Raw genomic sequence first — 22292 nt, 5'->3', positions numbered from 1 at the left:
CAACAAGCATTGGATAGAGATTCCAATCTTTCAGCCAATCCTGAATACCATACAGGAAATTACTTCTTTCTCTAGGATCATTGGGGGCATAAATACATAGTAAGGTGTATTTCTCCTTCTCATACATAAAATTTACAATAATTTTCTTCCTTCATGGTCAATTTTGTGTTCTAGAATATCAAAATGGTACTTTTGGGTTAAAAAGGATACTAACACCTTTACTATGATTTGTTCCATAAGAATGGATAGTCTTACCACCCCAGTGTTTGTCAATGCTTTGTTGTATATCACCTGTCAGGTAGGTTTCTTGTAAGAGGCATATATCTGCTTTTTTTGTTTCAGCCACAGTAATGTTTGATTTCGTTTATTATAGTTTCTTAAACCTCTACAGTTAAAGGATATCAACTTCAATTTATCCATCCACATCTTTCAAGAGAGTTGGATGAACATTATTGAAGAGAGAGTTACCTGACATTTGACATACACAATATACACCTAGGTACAAGTAGGTTTTTTTCGTGACTTACTGCTTCCTTTTGTACCCTGCTTCTGTTTACTATGGGATTGTCTCTGCTCCTTAAGCCAGTTTTCTAGTGTGGGCTGTGTAGAGTCTGATCGCTCACACATTTCTGTAGGCTTGTCGTTTGTGGTGCCATCAGTCTTTTTTTGCTTTTTGTGTTCGTCATTGTTCTTGTGGCTGTGACTCTTGCTTCTGCTTCTTGTGTTGTGTTGCACGATGCTTGGTGGAGCTGTTGGTTCTTCGCTGTCAGGAGATGTCACTCTGTCCTGCTCGTCGCTGACACAGCTGTTCCCATCCGACTGCTCATCTTCAGAATCCATGCCAAGGTTGCAAGCAGGATCACCACGCTTATGTCCAGGTTTTTTGCACTGAACACATACAACAGGTTTGTCGCATACACTCTTGTGATGCCCCGTTTCAAGACAGTTGCTGCATGTGAGTCTCTGCGTTTGGCTGGCTTCTTTCTGTTCCCTGTGATAGAATTCGGCCTGGAAAAGTCCTACGGACATCCTTCGTGGTAAAGGGGTAGAGGGTTTCTCTATGTACAGGAATCTTCTCCCTGTTAGGAAACGTGTTAACTTGCCGTCTTTGTTTCTTGCCCTTTCGTCGATGACCCGACTTGTGAGCTTGTAGCCACGTGAGCGTAGTGTTTTAGCTATTTCTTCGTTATCGTAAGACAACGGTATGTTACTCACTACAACTCTCGTCGATGCTGTGTCTGGTCGTACAACGTAGGGGTTTTTATGGAGCAGGCTTGCCTCTTGTCCTCGTAGCGTGATTGCGCCGGCTTGAAGAAGAGTCAGGCGTGCACCGACGGTTTGTGGATATAGCCGCCAAAAGGCATTTCCTCTTCCTTGCGGTTGTGCTCCTATGATCGAAATGGGGCCGGATACATCCTCAGCAGCTAGGCAGATTACAAGACAGCTGAGTGGTGCATCCTCGGTGTTTATGGCGATGTCTGAGGTCTGCACAAACACAGGTTCCACTCTCCCGGATTCCTCCTGTCTCTGTTCGTGGGGAGGGGGGTTGCGTGGCGCCATGTTGGAACGTCACTGACTGAGTCTGGAAGACGTCGTCTCTACAGTTTCTCGGTGAAAACAGTGCACGAGGTGAAGTCAAAATGTCCTTTGTATCACCAAGAGTCGATAGAAGGAGCAACAGTGTAAAAAAAAGCTAAAAACGTCGCAAACAAATGATTTTCGAAGGTACGAAATTACGAGAGATTTAGAAGACGGCCATATTGGACCATTGCATGATGGGATTCTCCTGAACAAAGCTATTAAAACCTTGAGAGGCTCATGAAGTTTTATACTTTTAAAATTGAACTGTTCTATATGTAGATTAAAGCAGTTGAATGTGCTTGTGCTTCTAACAAACTGTATAATTATGAAACAAAAAACTGTGACTTCTACCAAGTTGAACTTCCAAGATACAACTGTATAATTTTGCCTTTACTAGTGAGTCAGGTCAAGTCCAGGTTATTGTGAGAATGGCAGCAGCTGAACACGCAATCACACAGGCGCAGCAGTCCTTTGTCAGTGTGGTGCAGACTGGAAACATCGCAGGAGTTTCTGTTGATGCCTCCTCAGCCAGCATCCAGAAAACAGGTCAGTTCATTCATGATTAATCCCGTCACATAGAGCCAAATTTGGCCTCCCAAACACTGACAAACTACATATATATCCCCAACCATAGTTAGCAGTTGGTCGGTGGCAAGGTTAGTTTGGTTGACCAGGTGTTCAGTTAAGTCAGCTACTGTTATATGTATATAGGCTGCACCACACAAATGTTTCAAAATGTTTAAAACATTTGTGTTTGGATGGGAGGTTTGGCCATGAATGGCTCAAAGTGAATGGTGTTAGGAAGGAGGTGATTAATTATTCAACCTCTAAATAAAGTACATACTTCAGGACCTCTGGATGAATGGCTATGAATAGACATTGCTCATATGCTTTTTTGTGCCCCCCCCCCCCTTCTACTCTATGCAGAGCATCGGGGTGGTGCCCATTTCCATTTCCGTAGCCCTTGGGTGACACACAGTTGGGGCAGGGGGCTAGTCCGCTGGTAGTTCTGTGTGTTTGACCTTCCCACACTTTTTCTCACATGTGCTGAGTGCCTAGCAGAGAAAGAAGTGTGCACCATTTTTAAGTCTTTGGTATGACCCGGCCGGGGTTTGAACTCGCGACCTGGTTACAAAGCGAGCACTCTACCAATTGACCTATCGCACCGGTGCCTTTTTGTGTTACCAATCATTTAATGACTACTGTGTTTCTTCAGTGACGACCTCCCAGACTGCCCAGATGACCTTGACCCAGGCCTGGTCAGCTGACCTTCAGAACAAAGAATCTGTGGCCTTCACTACTCTACAAACAAATCTACAGGAAGCAGTGAGTTAGGCAATCGTACAGTGTTCTGTAGACATGCCAGAGCTTGGATTAAGTTAAGTCTTGGATTAAGTTTGCAATTCGTCAAAGATATAATCAAGTTACTGTTATCAGCATTATCTGTATTGTAGAGTTATGGGTAGTATAAATGCTCAGAATGAAAATGTGTTTTCAAAATTAAAAATTTATTATGTTTGATTCCAGTTAAGTGTGGAGTTAGGAAACACACTTGGTTTCCAGCGGGTCGTAGTGACTGAGTTTCAACAGAGGTAAGAAACTTTAATTTGCATATCAACAAATGAACAATGCAGATGATCCATTTGAGCGTTGTTGCTAGAAAGTATTGCAATTTTGTGGCTTTGCTTATTCCCTAGAATAAATGACTAAAAAGCATTGTTTTTCCCAATCAGCTCCAGTCAGACTGTCATTGTTGTGATGAACATCGTGGTAGCAATCTACGCTTCAAGTTCTGTCCAGACTACGTTCACTGAAGCAGTCTCCATTGGTCAGATTGGCACCATCACTGTTGACCCTGCTTCAGCAACTGTCACAAAAGACGGTAATGCAGAGAACATATCCCGCTGTTTCAGCAGTTACCACATTATGCATGTTCTGTATGTTTTTTTTACGAAAAAAAATGCCTACCACAGCATGCATTAGCCAAGAGGGTTTAAGTATGTTTACCGAACTTACTCCGTTCCAAACACAAAAGGTCAATGACCAAAACCAGACGTCTGTCACCATGATGACTGGTGTTGGTTTACATCATGTTGCAATTTTATAGCAGAAAGAATTTAGACTCCTGTCACCATTTATATGAATGCGTATGAGTAAGAATCAACAGAGCAGACCATATGCAAACGTAACATTATGAATTTGCTTTGCAAATGTTATCTTCCTAGTTTTAAATCCCGTTGACATGTCAACAGTTAATCCTACCATTGTTAAGTGATAGATTTGTGAGGAAATTTCCTCCACAGCATCTAACTTTTCAGTACCTCACATGGAAAATTAAGACTTGTTTCTGTGCCCTTTTGTAGTGAGTACGTCATCATCTGTGTCCATGACTGTAACCCAAGCCTGGTCTGCACAACTACTGAACACCTCATCTACAGAGTACGTCACCTTCAAGACACAGACAGAACAAGCTGTGAGTACATCTCAAGTCAAGTCAAAGTCCTTCCCACACTAGATGGTGCATAGGACGGCTCCTTATTCCATTTACATAACCCTTGGGCATACAACAGTGAACAATCACTATAGCAGGGGGATAGCCCACGGATAGTAGTGTGTACCTGTACGTGTTCATACTCATTCTGAAATGCTGAGTGCAGTGCAGGGAAAGCAGTATGCAGTACAATGCACTATTTGCTGTTACAGTATTCCAGGTTACTGACTCAAGTTTCAAACACCCCTCTAAACACAACTTAACCGCACTGCATTGTAGAGCATTAAATATTGTCCAAGACAGCTTAGTATACAATGTCCTCAGCATTTGTAGGTTGTAATGTACATGTACTATATCTTGTTCTGTGTACAACGTCTTAAAAAGCCTTCCAGAAATGTCTGCTGCATGGATCAAATGCACCTTTTATTAGCCTAAGGTTGTTTAGGGTCCTGTGAACAATATGATAGTATTAAGACATTACAGACAGTCTGACTATAAATGTTTTTGAAATTGTTTTTCTGTATGCCATTTTCTGACAGTTGACCACGAGCATGCTGAATGTTGTTGGGTTTTCTGGATTGGAAGTTGGACAACTGAAACAATCGTAAGTACATGATAGCAGACAATTATTTTTAATATTCCAACATTTCATGACTAGACATGGTGACAGCACACTCAAGTTACATCAACATATTTTATGCCGCCACCAATGCAGAGGACGAATACAGGACAAGACGAAACACGGGAAAGTCGTGTAAAGTGTCTTTCACAATAGAATAGGATAGAATTTGATGAAAATATAGAGTCCTATGTCACCATATATAGCTCAGGTCTAGATCTACACATTGTCCAACATTGTAGCCTCTATCAGGCTTAGATAGTACACTCTCTGGCGGGCCAAGCCCCTCGGCATGTTATCTATTTGGCCAATTTCTACTCTTTGTAGCTGCCTCCCGAAGCCTGGTAGAGGCTAAAACATTGGGCTGTGCAAAATTCAGTACCGATAACATCAATTGTTTTAATTAATGTTCAAAAATGTCTTAAAGTTTTTATTGTTGTTCTTTCCTCATAGTTCCTCAGGACAAGTGCAGGTGAAGTTGCGCATTGTTGCAGCTGAGTATTCCTTAACACAGGCGCAGCAGTCGTTTGTTAGCGTGGTGCAGTCTGGGAATGTTGGCGGCATCTCTGTTGATGCTACATCAGCTGCGATTCAAAAAGATGGTAAGGAAAAACACTTAGCAAAACTGTTGAGCAGCGTTAGAGTTTTTTCTTCAGAATGATCAATTCTCCATTCCATCTATGGAAGTATTGTTTTGGTGGCTGAGCTATGGGTTGTGGCTTTGTGTATGTTCGTTTGTCTTGTTTGTTTGTTTGCTTGACAAATTAGGTTGACAGCATGTGGGTGGATTGATAGGCAGTATGACAAGAGGTCTAAGAGTCAGACACAGGAAACAGGGTTAACTTGAATGTCCAGAAGACCTTAAAATTCTAGATTTGAAATTTAGATCGGAAATGTCTGATTGCTTGCTAACCTTTGGTTTACTGTTTTTATGAAAATATTCAGAATCAGGGTTGCTTTTTTTTAAAGAATTCCAAACTACAGACCAAACCGTAGGTCCATAGCAATTGTTAATTGTTAATTTAATTGTTTTAAATTTTCATTGTTTCAGTGACAACCTCCCAGACTGCTGAGGTGACCTTGACCCAAGCCTGGTCAGCTGACCTTCAGAACACGACCTCAGTGGCCTTCACTACTCTACAACAAGAAGTGCAGGAGGATGTGAGTCGATATTTTCCCTTTCTCGATCTCACATGACACATTTTTGGTAGAATCTAATATTTTCATGGAAATTTTCTAGTTCTCTGCTGAGATTAAAACAATTCATTCTGATCTGACAGCTAAGTGTGGAGTTGGGGAGTACTGTGGGCTTCCAGCGTGCAGTGGTGGTGGAGTTCAAGCAAAGGTTGGTATAAAGATCTCAGTCATGACTATGTGCTTTTGTTATTGTCTCTTATTTTTTTATTTCAATTATTTATGTTTTTTGTTAGTTGCAAAAGATAATAAGATTTTTCATGAGCGTGTAATGTACAAACGTAGGGAGAACAAGATTAAGAAATAAGGAAAATTATACAACTTTTTGTCATAAGTCAGGATTTTATACTTCAACATCATCATTCTACAACATCATTTACCTTTTTTAAAGTTTACAATGTCGTAAAAATGTGACCTGAAATCTACAGGATATGATAAAATACGTAGCATTCATCACATCACTATAAAATTACATGAAATGGTTTGCATTCTCTCTCCATTTCTCTTTGTAGTACCACCAACACAGTTGTAGCAGTGACTCGTCTTGTTGTGGCCACCTATGCTGCCAGCTCTGCCCAGGCTGCATTTGTTCAGACAGTATCATCCGGACAGATTGGAACAATCGCAGTCAACGCATCATCAGCAACTGTCAGCAAAGATGGTACGCAGTAGAAAAAGACATTTCAAAAACGAATTCAAAAGCCCTTTCCAGATATTCAGAAACTTTCTCTGACCACCAACCAAGGTTGACTGAAGTTTGGGACCAATTTAATACACATTTAGACCTACCTTTCTATACAAATCAACTCAAATTTAACTTAAATTTAAGCCAAAGTTGACCCCTGAACGCGCCCCAAACCAGCCAACCACAAGCTAACCTTGGCGAAAACTCCGGTCCACACCCAAATGTTTTCAATATTTGAAACATTCAACTAAACAGTAGCCAACTTCACCGAACACCAGCCAACCGCAGCCAACCTTGTTTGTGACCTACTCCTAACCATAGTTGGGGGGGGGGGGTTCTGCAGTGTTTGGGAGGCCATATTTAGCTATGTGTGACAGGGGCTAGATGCTTTAACTCATATCATTTACCGTTCAGGATACAAAATGCACTATAATGTCAATTTCATGCCAGGTATACTCAAACGAGAGACCTTCATTTTCAGTGAGTGCATCCTCCACAATGTCCATGACAGTCACTCAGTCCTGGTCAGCTGATCTGCTGAACAGTTCTTCTACTGCCTACCAAGCTCTGGTGGTCAACATAGAGAAAAGTGTAAGTCTTGCATTTGGTTTATATTATGTCCATTGTAGCATTCCCGTCCTTATCATATCTGCAACACTTTTTGCAGCACTTCTTTCATAGGCATGTACAAGTGGTTGTAGAATGTTTGTTACCTCCATGAAGAAACCTGGTATTGTGTTTTTGATCATTGTATGTGTGTATTTGTCTGAGTCTGTTTCTACGTCTTTTTAAGCATAACGTAAGAAGGTCTTTATAGATTGTGATGATATTTGATATGTGGGAAGATGTTAGGAATGCAAAGGTGAAAGTCAAATGTGGGCCTCCTGGGGGCTGGCCTTGGTACTGCAAGAGTGTTGCTATTCTTTTATAGCACACTGTTTTGTGTACGATTCTAGATGACTTCTACACTGCTGGCTACAGTTGGCTTCCAGGCATTTGAGGTGGCTCGATTCAAGCAAACGTATGTTGAAATAACTCTGCTTCACAATATATGTATATGATTATTATATTATAGGTTATTATATTATAGATAATATTGAATTGAGTCATTTTTCATTTCATTTATTTATATAGTTGCGCCAAAAATATAATTATATAAAGCCAAATATTAATCGACAGATAAACAAAACAAAGGAAAAACAGTGTGCAGGTGGAGGGAAGCAAGGCTATTACAATGTCCTCTTCCTTGAAACGTAGTAAATATTAATAATGAAACTAACGTGATGAATTAATTAAATAAAACTTGATAGAACAAATGTGTCAGATCGGTGTATAAGCAATGCTAAAGTGACAAAAATATAAAAGGACATGGAAGTAATATATGCTAGAAATTAATACAACTGAAAATTACACAGATGATATAGTGCATTGTATATGCTACTGAAAGAGTGATGCGATGTGAATGAAACATGAACATGAGGAGACCAAGACTGCCAGAAACAGAATCCAACAGAGAATCCTTGTCAGTTTTAAACGTATAATGCAACCAAAACCTTTGTACGACAAAATCACATTCCTATCTGAGATTCACAAGTACCGAACACGTTCAACCAGAACAAACACAATCAGAATACCAAAACCAAAATCCAACTTTCAGAAAAGGCCTTTTCTGTACAGAATGTCACAATTGTGGAATAACACAGGCGGCAAGTAGCAAAGTACTGGACTGTAAATAGTGTATTTAAGGAATTGTGTTAAGTTTGCTATATACTGTTAACTTTGTAATGTTTTTGTATGTTTGTAATACATGTATGTATATATGAATGTGTATACCAAAGGAATAATAGCCTCTTATGAGGCTAATTGTGGACCTAAATAAACTCAAACTAAAAAAAACAAAATTTGCAGGTCTTCAGGACAGATCGAGGTTGTGGTGAGAGTGGTAGCGGCTGAGTACGCTCTTGCTGCAGCTCAGGAATCCTTCGTCACTGTGGTACAGACTGGGAGTGTTGCTGATCTCTCATTGGATGCTACATCAGCTGTTGTCAAAAAGACTGGCAAGTCTATGAAATTCAATGCTTATTCTTCTTTACACAACAATATGTAGTCAGTAGAGTATTTCATTTGCTTTATTCTAGTTATTTATGCCACCTTTAATTTATTTTGCAAAAGATTTAGATCGGATTTTCAAACATTTCTAGAGAAGTCGTCCATGCACCGAGCAGCTTCTTTTTATACTGCAACTTACAAACTACATAATTGTTCTGCTGCTGCTTGTGTGTAAGATTTTGCTCTCTGATTGTCAAGTTCACTTCCCATTATTGAAGAAATGATGCTGTTGACACCTATTCTACTGCAAAAAAGTTTGAATGTTCTGTTGTTGTTTTTTGTAGTGACTGCTTCCCAGACTGCCCAGATGACCTTGACCCAGGCTTGGTCAGCTGACCTTCAGCAGACGTCAGCAGCAGCCTTCACCACACTCCAAACTCAAGTGCAAGAAGCGGTGAGTGAAACATTATTACAAAGCCATGTGCATATGCCATATGAACGTTCACTAAAAGAAGTATACTTGATGAAGATGATGATGAAGATTTTAAAACACTACCAGTGACTTCTACAACATTGAATGTTGAAGAACAGTGCATACTTCTTACTTAAGTTTGTATATGATAGAAATTTGATAGAAGAGTATAAGTTATGTTGGTCTGAATATAGAAAAAGTCTTAATTCCATTTTTTTTCTTTTTCTTTCCTGCAGTTGACTGTTGAGCTTGGGAACACTGTTGGATTTCAGAGTGTCAATGTCGTGTCTTTTGAAGAAAGGTTTGTGAAACCTGTACAATTTTAAGAGCTAATTTGTTAACTTGAGTTGATTTAATTACATGATATGATTCAATCCATATGGGCAACTTTTATGTTTATCTGTCTTCTAGGGCAGTTTTGACTTTATAATTACAAAATCGATGTGTAATTATGTACATTGTACAATGGTTATACGTAAGTGTGTATAATGGTGAAATCAATATGTATAATTATGTATATTTGCCTAAAGGGATATGTAAAATTATGTATAATGGTGAAATTTAATATATATATATATATATATATATATATATATATATATATATATATATATATATATATATATATATATATATATATATATATATATATATATATATATATATATATATATATATATATATATATATATTCATGTATAATTGTGTATATTGAAAAAAACATATATATAACTTTCATTCATGTATATAACACAATCATTGATAATTGTACATATTGCACCTTTTTTTGTAGTTCTACATCTACAGTGACAGCAGTGGTCAGGTTGATTGTCGTGTCCTATGCTACAACGACTCTGCAGCAGTCCTTCACTCAGGTGGTCAGTTCTGGTCAAGTGGGGACAATAACGGTCAACAAGACATCAGCAGTGGTCAAGAAAGATGGTAAGGAAGTGTGATGTAATTTTCGTTGTATTTGCATCCAATGCAATTTTAGGGTGGCATAACAAAAATTATTCTGATATTTGAATGAAAGCTCATCTGTGTTGGTAGAATCCATAGTTGGAACAAAGATTGAACACTTTAACTATGAAAAAATATTCCGGATGAGGAAATCTGTCTTATTTTGACGTTTACTGCCATTTCATACTTCAAGTATCTGAAATAGCCCCCAAACATGCTACATTGAATGGATTAACAGTAAGGGAATACCAGTATATAATGGTATTAATAACACACGTAGATCAGCACCAAGGCAAGAGTCAATAGAAAACAAGCTATGTAAGAAAAGAGTTTGATCTTTGTCTTTCATTCTAAAGTTTGAAGGAATCAGGATTTTTTAAGCCCTCAATTGCACTCTTTTAATTTAATCACTTAAGTTAATCATTGAGAAAACTGGCAAGGATTAAATCAGTTTAGGGGTTATGTACTTTTTATTATATTTATGTTGTTTCATCAGCATCCATGCTAGTTGAATGGAACATGTACATAACGCAGTTGTATTATCACTACAGTAGAGGGCTAGTTCACTGGTATTAGTGTGTGTTTATCTCCCATACTCTTCTCAATCACTGAATGCTAAGCAGAGAAAGCAGTATGTATTCTTAACTCTTTGGTATGACTATGGAGATTGAACTCACGACCTACCGAATGCAAGGCGAGCACTCTACCCACTTGGTCATTTCACCGGTTGTGCATATCTTGCCTAACCACAGATCCAGATTACTACATGACTTTGACCCATGTTCCTTCTCAGTTGGTTTGTCGACCACGGTGTCCATGACAGTTACCCAGTCCTGGTCAGCTGACCTCCAGAACACCACATCTCAAGCCTTCGTCACTCTTCAGACACAGATACAGCAGGCTGTGAGTATATGTACATGCTGCAATCATGCTTTATGAATTTTTTTTATTATGATTGGGCCACACTGCCTTAATTCTATGGATGACATCCGCGCCCCATTGATTTTCGCCTGTTCTCAACAAAAAAGTATACGTCCTCCGAGGCTCTGGCCTGGCTCTAGGCCTGGGTAGTCCATGCTAACTAGTGACAATACGGAGCCTGTGGTAACTCTGGAGGACGGCACCCAGGCTGCCAAAGCTCCACGACTCAAGAACTCTGTACATGCGTACAGTGCAGATTCATAAATTCCGCAAAAAGCCAGCATTTGCCGGCTTGTCGTATATGTCGCTATATGTACTGCCGTAAATTCACGATGCCAGCTTTGTATTTTCAAGGAGATTTTAAACATCCTTGGTATTCCTGTGGTTTAGTAGCATTTTTATTTTTGGCCGGGATTTTTTTTTTATTTGCCCGCGAACACTAGTCTGGAGGTCTTCGGAGGATGTCATCCATAAAATTAAGGCGGTATGGCCTTGTTTGCTTCAGACAAGTGGGCCATATTAGTGCAGCGTTAAGGAAAACATACAAAAACTAAAAGTAAGTACATCCACTATAACATAAACTATTGCCATACAGATAAGTGGCTAAATGACGGGCAAACCAAGCTGATGCACAGGTTGTGTACTGATGCCAGAATTACAATAATGTATGAAGATAGGTCAAAGTGAATTTTCCATTTCATTATGCCTGAAGATTCGAACAATGTACAATGTATACATTGGGCTGTATTATAGAATATCCTAAGAAGTCTACCCGATAGATGCATTCCCTATATAATAGGTAAGGATTCGAATTGTTGTAATTTCACAGATGACTACGAGTCTTCAGACCACAACAGGCTTTCAGGCTGTGCAGGTTTCACAGTTCAAACAAACGTAAGTATTCCAAAAACAAAGTTTCTTTTCTAGACAACTTTATCTACATTTTGTATCAATAAATTTCTGGTTTCGTCTACTATTAGATTCACTTTGTTCATTTTGTTGTATCAGGTTTCCTATACATATAGCATTTGAATATTTGAAGAAATGTTTTCCTTATTCAAATTTACTTGTAGGGAATCAGGTAACATACAAGTCATCCTGCGGATTGTAGCAGCAGAGTACTCCCTGACTGCAGCCCAGGAGAGCTTTACAACAGTGGTGGAGACTGGGAGTGTGGCAGGGGTTTCTGTGGATGCCTCATCTGCTGTGGTACAAAAAGATGGTATGACATATTCTCCGTGTTTTATATTGTTTGGGGTGGCTGAGGTGTTGGTTTGTGTATCCGTTTGTCCAGAAATAGTGGTTGACAACACTTGGCTGGGAGGAATGACAGGCAGAATGACAGGAGGGCAAAGTTAAGAATCTAGCCAAGAGCCAACAGGAATTAGGAGTAGACATGGGTGGAATTCAGGAAGTTGAGAATTGCATACAAAAGTCATGTCTTTCTTGGAATTTTAAGTCTGAAATCTTTGATTTCTTGCTAGTTATCAAATGCTAAAATTTTCTTAGTTACATTTTTCAAAGTTGAGAGTTATATTATAGACATTGGACACTTGATGATTACTCAAATTTGTATTTTCCCTAGTTACGGTGTCACGTACCCTTCAGATGACCATCCAACAAGCCTTCACTGCAGCCTTACAGGACACGTCATCACAAGCCTTCATTACCTTACAAACACAAGTACAGGACGCTGTAAGTACATGTAACACTGAATGTGAGACACAATGTAGTGATAACATGCTGCACTTGACCTTCAAGATGCTGTCATGTGATACTGTATTAATTTTACAGTTATCATGTCATGTGATACTGTATTAATTTTACAGTTATCATTCAAGAATTGAGGTAAAGTATTGTAGAGTTGAATTCGCTGTCACCAAGTACAGCAGGAGCATCCTCACTAGATAGCTTTAAGCAATGTTTTAGTTTAGGCTAGTGTAACAAGTCATTTGGTGTAATGTAGCCAGCTGCCGCCGGGACGTGTGCCTGTGAAGCTGGTGTGTTATGCCGAGAGGCGGTTATACCAGCATATAGTACACAGATACAAATTCAGAACATGTACTAAATTTCTGAAGTAAATTGCATTTATAGTGATGGATTTGCAAGGAAACATTGCTTACAAAGAGTGCATCTCATAAATTGGACAATGCCTCTTTTCATATCTAGGTAACAGAGGAGATGTCAGCGACTGTTGGCTTCCAGCGTGCTGTGGTGGCTGAGTTCAAACAAGAGTAGGTTCCTTTCCCTTTTCAAGATGTCTTATAATTTTTTTCAAAATTGTTTAAGACCTACTGCCATTCATTTTATGTTTATGGTAGCAAAAAGTTTGCAGCCTGAGAAAAATAGAAGTGTTCACGGAACTATATGATCACGGTGGTGGCAGGTATAGAAAAAAGAAAGTCGATGAAATTTCTGTTAAGAAAAATGATACGATTACGGTACAGAAGGAACTGTGAAAACCATGAACATAAAAGTGCCATTAAGTAAAACTCAGGAATTACAGTTACTGTAACAGTATTGAACATCATTCCAATTCATACCATTCATATAGTTTCACTAAACTTCAAGTTAACATCAAGTTCAAGGTTGATCATTTGATATTTTTACAAAATCTTTTTCCTGCAGGTCTAGTAGCACAGTTGCAGTGATCAGAACTGTCATGGCCTCCTATAGTTCCAATGAGGTACAGAACGCCTTCGTCACTGTGGTAAAGAGTGGGCAAGTCGGGAACCTGGTGGTCGATGCCAACTCTGCTACCATTAAACAAGACGGTAAGATTCAAGTCATGTTTATAATGACCATAAGTAAAAACTCATAACCCATGATCAAACACTTTGTAAGAAATCCAAGCCAGACTAGATTGACTTCACAATATATATGATAAACATCCATACTTACATGTACGCTTCCCTTCTAAAGTACTTTTGAATAGGGGAGCATTGTAGTATTCAACAATTTTGTATTTAGAAATTTTGTTCCTGAATCATAAGGAATCAAGGCCTATTTACCCAAGCTCTTGTTCAAAATGGCATTCTTTAATTAATAAGTAGCTGCACGAAAAGTAGTTTGAATTATTTAATTTTCTTAATTATAAGATTTCAAGCGTACCACAAAAGTAAAAGATGTTGATGCATAATTGCCAATGATGAGTACACTGTCAGGTAAATAGGCCAAATAACAATTTCTGGAGCATATGCTCTGGACTGTTTAAATTTCTTGTAACATTGTGCAGATATAAGATACAACCTTTTATTTTCCCTTTACAGTGACGGTGACTCGTACAGCATCAGTCACCCTTACCCAGGCCTGGTCAGCCAACCTGCTAAACAAGGAGTCTACAGAGTTCAAGACACTACAAACACAAACAGAAACACAAGTAAGATGAGAGAAACATTTCTGCTGCCTAAATTTGATAGAGAAAACACACCATGTTTTTATTTACTTTCCACACAGCTATATTGTATGTCAATTTTAAACTAATATTCGCATTTTTAGATTTTATGAATGTACATAGTTTCTCGCAACATGATGTTAGAATAATCCTCGCAATTCAGCCAACATAGCTGCCAGGAGGCTTGTGTGTACATTTTTTTGTTCTTGTAATAAACCATTCTCCTAATACCACTACTACTACTACTAGAATTGGCAGACAAAGGGGTAGTTCAGTATGCTCAATAATGTAATGAATTTATCCTTTTATTTGGAAGATATTGTTCATAACTTGTGGTGTTCCTCTCTCAACAGATGACATCAGCTCTGCTTGTCATTGTAGGCATCCAAGGAGTTACAGTCTCCGAATTTAAAGAAAGGTATTGTAATATACTAGTAAAACTTATTCCACTACGCATTCCATCCCAGTTTTTGAAGCACAATGCCGAGTTTCTTTCCATAAGATCATGTGGCGCAACAGCAGCGTGCGCGACTCGGAATCAAGAGGTCTCGGGTTCGAGTCCTGACATGCCACCGATCTTGTGCCCTTGGGAAAGGCGACTTTCCCCACTAAACTCAATTGAAAATTAGTATTATCTGTCCCATCAACAGCTGCCTCTGTTCCACGTGTATTGCATTGTTGCAATTTCAATAAAATAAAAAATAAAATACATAAATAAAATAAGACCATTGTACACATGCTCCTTGATGTATAATAATTTCTAAATCATATCCTTTTGCATACTGTACATAGGAATATACATGTATATTAAAGACTTGTACATATATTAGAAACTCCTTCAATACTTGTAAAAATTTCATACCTATCCCATAATAGTCACCCACTAATTTCAATGTATTAGTAAGGATAGCCTTATGAAAATGTAGTTAATATGTACTTTGTCATACTTGTACCAATCTACAAATGTTGTGCAATAAAGTTATCTCTTATCTGTATCTGTGTTTAGCTCTTCCCAGGTCCAGGCTGTAGTCAGACTGGTGGTGGCAGATTATGCCTCCAAGTCTTCACAGATGTCGTTTGCGACTGTTGTGAAAACTGGCAAGGTTGGCACCATAAGTGTGGACCCTGCTTCAGCAGTTATAAAAAAAGATGGTAAGTTTGTAAAATGTGTTTTAGTTAAGGAAATGATTTGTTTACTGGTTGGTTAGTTGACTAGTTGATTAGTTGTTTGGTTGACTGGTTGGTTGACAGGTTGACTAGCTGGTATGGTTGGCTGGTCGGTTGGTTGGTTGGCTGGTGGTTGGCTGCTTTATTGGTTGGTTACTAGGTTAGTTGGCTGGCTGGTCGGTTGGCTGGCTGGCTGGTTGGTTGGTCGGTTGGCTGACTGGTTGGTTGGTTGGTTGACTAGTTGTTTGGTTGCTTGACTGTTTGTGTGGTTGGTTAGTTGACCTGTTGTTTGGTTGGCTGACCTGTTGTTTGGTTGATTGACTGGTTGTTTGGTTGGTTGACTGTTTGTGTGGTTGGTTAGTTGACCTGTTGTTTGGTTGGCTGACCTGTTGTTTGGTTGATTGACTGGTTGTTTGGTTGGTTGACTGATTGGTAGTGTGGTTGGTTGGTACATAATTGAATGGTTGATTTTTTTGGTTGACTGGTTCATTGGCTGTTTGACTAGTATTTTTCAAACACACTATAGGCACCATTGAATGTAGTTACGCTAGACCAAGCAGTCAATTTTTTACTCATAAATAGCAAATAAAGTAAAACCTTGATTGCCCTCCCCCCAGTGAGTGTGACCTCCACGACCTCCATGACCTTGACCCAGCCCTTCACTGCTGCCCTCACCAACAGCACAAGTACAGCATTCATCGCCCTCAAGTCTACTGTGGAACAGTCGGTAAGTCAATTTTTTTAGTCTTGAACCAGATAGCTCGGCTATCACCATGGTAACTGGTGCTGTAGCAGACCGTTTCGATGACCGTCTGTCATCTTCATCAGGGCAATTCTGACTGGTTTACTGTGCACTGACACTAGATGTTACTGTGCACTGACACTAGATGTAAACAGAAAAAAAAACTTGCTTAAGTGCACTGTGAACTATGTAACACCTTTAGTGCACTATGCACCAAGTAACATCTAGCGTCAGTGCACAGTAAACCAGTCAGAAATTGCCCTGATGAAGATGACAGACGGTCATCGAAACGTCGACTAGTGAAAAATAAATGGTTGTTATAAAAAGAACTTTGCTATTCATTCGTTTACCAACCTGATGAAATTATTTACGGATGAATTTTGTAGTTTTGAATCCTTTAGAAACATGATTATCACAAATGATGATTAAATGTAGGCACGTAATTTGTGTATATCTCTTTACTGTAATATCATTTACATGTATTAACACATGTTGTATTTTGCTTCATAGATATCAGAGACCCTGATTCAGACCGTTGGTTTCCAAAGAGTAGAAATTGTAGAGTTTGTACCATCGTGAGTATGCATTTTAAATCTAGTCCAGGACAAAACTTTGGTGGCATTAATGCTTTGGACTAGCAACTTTTCCGGAGACATCTTTTTGTGAAGATGACAGTCAATCCACAAGACAGCATACATTCTTATTTCCCCTTGTCATAATGCTCGTGGCTACTTACAATATACAGATTCTCCTACACTACTAACTTGTTTGTATTGTTTTTACTGAATGGTGGATAGTGGTCTAGTAAACTATTGTATGCTTCTACATGTATATAGGACACATATTGCTTCTAATAGGTACACTTATTATAGGTACACAACTAATTCTGTTGCTTAGTAGTGGATTCCTTCAATTATGTTTAGTTTAGTGCTGTCTTTTTACTCCTACAATATTGGATTTTTGCCGGTATTACAAGCTACAACTAATTAAGATTTTGCCAAAAGGTTCAGTGCTCTGCCAAGTTGTGTAAGGTTAGGGTGTTAAACAGAAGAACAACTATCTCTTGAGATGAAATTAGAAGAATAAAGAATCTAATTTCCTTCTGTTTTTATTCACGTACCCAAACTCTGCAAATGGAAATTTTTAAAGAATTTTTTTTAATGTTACTTCCATTGTTTTTGCACTTGGAAAGCTCTTGCTGTACCTTTACAGTATCATACATTGTGTAGTTTGACTACAGTACTCAAGTGAAAAACTCCATTTGTTTAGGTTACGTTGGTACATGCATGTGTCTCACAGAGAAAGAGACATCGCAATTGTATATTAATATTAACCTATCACTTGCTGAAGTTGCCTTCTGGTACCAAACTTGTATTAGCTATGGTGTTAGGTAGCAGGAAGAAGGATACAATCCTAGTGTGGTTTGATTAACCCCCCTTTTCTGACAGACAAAGTGGGCAGGTCCAGGCCAAGGTGAGAATGGTGGTGGCAGATTTTGCGACGACCTCTGTGCAGACGACCTTCACCACAGCTGTCAAAACTGGCAGCGTGGGAGCTCTGACGGTGGATCCTAACTCTGTCGTCGTGGAAAAGGATGGTAAAAAAACTCGCTTTTTACTCTCATGAAAAATGGAGGTATTGGTTTTGGTATACCTGTTTGTGTTGTGTGTGTGTGTGTGTGTGTGTCTGTGTTTCTGCATGGCCCTTGGGTCAGATTGTAATGCATATGGTTGGGTTGGGTTCATTAATCACACCAGATTCTATATGTGGTACCACATGCAGTTTTTGAAGGTGTTTTTTCATTACATGACCTCCATGACACCTGACAGCTGATGTTGTTTCCCTTGCATTTTAAAGAAAGACTAGAAGTCACCTTGGTGAATAAGACTACACAGTCAATATTACACAACATCTTAATTTTCCACGGCGGTCTGAAATCTCTGAATTGTTGAAAAGTGGAAAATGCCAGCTACTGATGGTATTCTATTGTAAGGTCTTCTTTAACTATACTGACAAGTAGATACAAATGAACAAGTGGATACAAATGAACGTTCTTTTATTTAGTGAGTACAACATCCACCATCTCCATGAAGATGACCAGTGTAACGTGGAATGCAGCATTGTTGGACACCACAACCGAGACCTTCAGCAGTCTCAAACTCGATGTGGAAGAATCAGTAAGCATTTTTAAATAGCCATCTTTTATAACACCATCATTTCAGCACCAAGGAGAGACCATACATAAGTTTTTCTGCAGTGTCAAAAATGTGAAAACTAATGGGAATTATGGTTCTGATCATGTTACAGCCTTCATAAAATTTGTTAACCCAAGAAGCTGGCTTGCTTGTGTTCATAACAGTCAACTTTCTAGAGTATTAATTTTTTGGGAACCGTGTTCACAAAGCTGTCTTTTTAGCACTAATTAGGAAAGATCATATGTGTAATGAGGAATCAGTATTTTGACGTAGTTGAAATAATAAAAAAACTGATAGAAAATTAGAGCTATGCTTGTCTTGTAGGCTCCAAGAAGCCATCGTCTATTTCAAGAATTTTTAATGGTGGGGTTGTGTGGCGTAGCGGCAGAGTGCGCGACTCGGAACCGAGAGGTCCCGGGTTCGAGTCCTGACATGCCACCGATCTTGTGCCCTTGGGAAAGGCACTTTACACGACTTTCCTCACTTCGCTCAGGTGAAAATGAGTATTGTCTTGTCCCCTGTGTTGGTGGCGGCATTAATATAAGTTTAAAAAAAAACTTGAGTGTGCCATCACCACGTCTTGTGATTACATGTTGGAATAAAAAAAAAAAAAGAATTTTTAACTCTTAGATTAAACAAATGTCCTCCTAATAGGTATAAGTAAAAGATATTTTTTCTCTTTTCAGCTACTGCTTGTGATGGTGTCAGTGGTGGGATTCCAGCGAGTGGAAGTGGCTGAGTTTAAAGAGTATGTATTACACATGATTGCCAACTGTGAATAGCTCGCATAAATTTATGAAAGGGACTATGCTTACTAATAACTAGATAAAACAGCCTCCAGTTTAATTCCGGACTTCCAGTTTAATTCCGGACAACCTCCCATATCTCAGCAACCTTAAGGTCTCGGACCGGAGTTTTTTTCACGATTTTGGATCCGGCGGACACCCTCAGACCGAAGGGCTATAACTCCGCCAAAAAAAGTACGCCGGGAAATCTCATTACATCAGTCAACGGAGGTTTCCAGCCGGCTTCCGATACAATTTTGGTTATTGTCCGTCGACTCTATAATTTGGGTAGAAACTGTAGTTAAACGTAAATTTTGGATACGAAAAATGTAGTTTTTTGCAGTTTTTTCAACGGACCTGCTTGAAAAAAACGAATTTTCCCAGGCTAACGGCTTATATGCTGAAATAGCTTACTACTTTCTGTTTCTGAAAAACAGAAAAAAAATATAGGTTGTTGCGATAAGTTTTTCGCAAAATCCGGTGACGCGAACCCCTAGAAATTCCACATAGAACGCAGCTATTTGGGTCATCAGGCGACAAACCGCATCACCCTTGCTCGCGGACTGATACCAAAAACGCTTCGCTGGCCGTCCAACTTCACCGCGCCGAAAAACACTACAATCCCAAGGCTTTTTGATCAATTCAAAGCCTAGTTGAAAATCTACAGCGATCGCCGAGCTATGGGGAGCCAAACCTAGCGTGACAACCTCGCAGATCCGGCGATTTACTGCGCACTATTTGGAACCCTGGTCAGAATTAAACTCCGACCCGGAACCTTAAACCCAGATGGGCTAATATCGCAAACCATAGGTAAAAATGATGTAAGAAATATATAGCAGCTATTCGCGACCCAATGGGGGTTCGTCCAATTAGAGATTATTTTTCATAAAAAATTATCATAATTCTTCAGAAACATCATATCTATCATATATCCAAATTTTACATGTCTGCGATGAGTACTTTTCCCGCGGCAGAGGTTTAAAGTCATGTGAAAAATGCAGTGTTCTAAGGCTATATTGCCAAGTCTCGGGTTCCAGGCAGCGTCACAATGGGGCAATTAGAAAAATACCGTTATTTCAAACATCGCTTTTCTCAAAACAGTTATAACGGAAATTAAAGTCTGCTCTGGATCTTGGCTATGGATATTTGTGTTCTTTTCGTGATTTCGGTGCCGCATACTTGCAGAAAACGTTCTTAACAGTTGGTATCGATGACGTCACGCAGTGACGTCATTGGGTCCCCTGGGAAAACAGCATGGGGTCGCGTTTTAGGTTCGTCGCTTTAAAGTAAAAGGAAGAATTCGTCAGATTTCGACCTTGAATGATAGACCAGGGTTCGCACTTTCCGAATCAAACGCGTCCGACACCAAACTCTTCACTACTTTGCCGTGAATGGCCTATAAAGTAGCAAAGCGCTCCTTAAATGTGTGAAAGGCTGCATTATTACGAGGTGCAAAACACAATCTGGGTGATATTGCCGTGGCTAGGAGCAAGAAGTTGAAATAAACGCTGTAAAGATGTGAGGTAGTACTTATTAGGCTATCACTTAACACCACCCAAAGGAAAGAAAGTCGCGAATCTAAGGAGCCCTGAACCGAACATCAGAAAACCCAGTTTTGCCTTAAGAAGGCTTAAAACACTTCGATTTTGCTGTTAAATGTCAGTTTAAGTAACCATAAATAGAGAAACTTCGCCGAAATTATACGAAAGTCAAATTCAGAGGTCGACTCATATAAAATGACATAGAAAGTGAATTCATGCAAGAACTGTTTACCTTCCAGAAACGATTAAAATTGCCCTGACGGGGATTTCGGGGGGGGGGGCGGGAAAGGGGAGGGGGCGCCTAGGGCCTGGGCATGAATATTACGACTTTTTACTCGAAAAAAGCAAAATGATGCGTTTTTTTGTCAGAATCGGATAACTTTTGCCAAAAACTTTTAAATCCATACGAATGACGTCATCGATGACGTCATTTTTTGCGCATGCGCCGTGCTTTTAAGGTCTCGGACCGGAGTTTTTTTCACGATTTTGGATCCGGCGGACACCCTCAGACCGAAGGGCTATAACTCCGCCAAAAAAAGTACGCCGGGAAATCTCATTACATCAGTCAACGGAGGTTTCCAGCCGGCTTCCGATACAATTTTGGTTATTGTCCGTCGACTCTATAATTTGGGTAGAAACTGTAGTTAAACGTAAATTTTGGATACGAAAATTGTAGTTTTTTTGCAGTTTTTCAACGGACCTGACTTGAAAAAACGATTTCCCAGGCTAACGGCTTATATGCTGAAATAGCTTACTACTTTCTGTTTACTGAAAAAACAGAAAAAAAAATATAGGTTGTTGCGATAAGTTTTTCGCAAAATCCGGTGACGCGAACCCCTAGAAATTCCACATAGAACGCAGCTATTTGGGTCATCAGGCGACAAACCGCATCACCCTTGCTCGCGGACTAATACCAAAAACGCTTCGCTGGCCGTCCAACTTCACCGCGCCGAAAAACACTACAATCCCAAGGCTTTTTGATCAATTCAAAACCTAGTTGAAAATCTACAGCGATCGCCGAGCTATGGGGAGCCAAACCTAGCGTGACAACCTCGCAGATCCGGCGATTTACTGCGCACTATTTGGAACCCTGGTCAGAATTAAACTCCGACCCGGAACCTTTTGTTTATCGACGCCATCTTTAATCGCAAAGGACTGTGGGACATCCAAGTAAAGGTCAAAGTGTCATCTTACTGCCACCATCAAATTTTATTTCCCAACTTTTTTTCAATAACAAAATACGAGCATTTTACGTCCTTTTATCCGATTTATTCTTTATTCAGACACAAAACACTTTATTTTGTTGTAGATTATATAATTTCGGCGACGAAAGGTCAACAAAGCGCCTGGCAACGGCCCTAGCAACCGTGGCGTCATGACCCCAAACACCTGCGACCCAGTTGAATGAATCGGGAAGAAGCCGTCTGCATGACTCCCTAAGAATGTCGGTGGCCACTGAAGAGTCTCGTCCCGCCACGGCCCTCTCCCGGGCCAGC

At 39.5% G+C, this 22292-nt stretch overlaps 1 protein-coding gene across 1 annotated transcript in view; it reads left to right on the top strand.

Moving 5' to 3' along the window:
• The window catches only part of LOC109469964, a 112423-nt gene that overhangs the window by 77672 nt on the left and 12459 nt on the right, over nt 1-22292 (top strand). The window contains exons 2-27 of the mRNA XM_019768729.1: nt 3945-4054; nt 4612-4676; nt 5145-5293; nt 5743-5852; nt 5972-6036; nt 6398-6546; nt 7052-7161; nt 7527-7591; nt 8479-8627; nt 8964-9073; nt 9328-9392; nt 9885-10033; nt 10845-10954; nt 11802-11866; nt 12046-12194; nt 12558-12667; nt 13142-13206; nt 13601-13746; nt 14242-14351; nt 14720-14784; nt 15373-15518; nt 16151-16260; nt 16786-16850; nt 17724-17872; nt 18340-18452; nt 19157-19218. Coding sequence (XP_019624288.1) covers nt 3968-4054; nt 4612-4676; nt 5145-5293; nt 5743-5852; nt 5972-6036; nt 6398-6546; nt 7052-7161; nt 7527-7591; nt 8479-8627; nt 8964-9073; nt 9328-9392; nt 9885-10033; nt 10845-10954; nt 11802-11866; nt 12046-12194; nt 12558-12667; nt 13142-13206; nt 13601-13746; nt 14242-14351; nt 14720-14784; nt 15373-15518; nt 16151-16260; nt 16786-16850; nt 17724-17872; nt 18340-18452; nt 19157-19218 — 2738 coding nt within the window. The 5' untranslated portion in view covers nt 3945-3967. The remainder of the gene's footprint in view (nt 1-3944; nt 4055-4611; nt 4677-5144; nt 5294-5742; nt 5853-5971; nt 6037-6397; nt 6547-7051; nt 7162-7526; nt 7592-8478; nt 8628-8963; nt 9074-9327; nt 9393-9884; nt 10034-10844; nt 10955-11801; nt 11867-12045; nt 12195-12557; nt 12668-13141; nt 13207-13600; nt 13747-14241; nt 14352-14719; nt 14785-15372; nt 15519-16150; nt 16261-16785; nt 16851-17723; nt 17873-18339; nt 18453-19156; nt 19219-22292) is intronic.

The sequence above is a fragment of the Branchiostoma belcheri genome, unplaced genomic scaffold (genome assembly GCF_001625305.1).
Source record: "Branchiostoma belcheri isolate BF01 breed outbred unplaced genomic scaffold, Haploidv18h27 scaffold213, whole genome shotgun sequence".
Lineage (NCBI taxonomy): Eukaryota > Metazoa > Chordata > Leptocardii > Amphioxiformes > Branchiostomatidae > Branchiostoma > Branchiostoma belcheri.
Note: the sequence above shows the minus strand (reverse complement) of the source record. Positions and strands in the feature narration are given on the sequence as shown.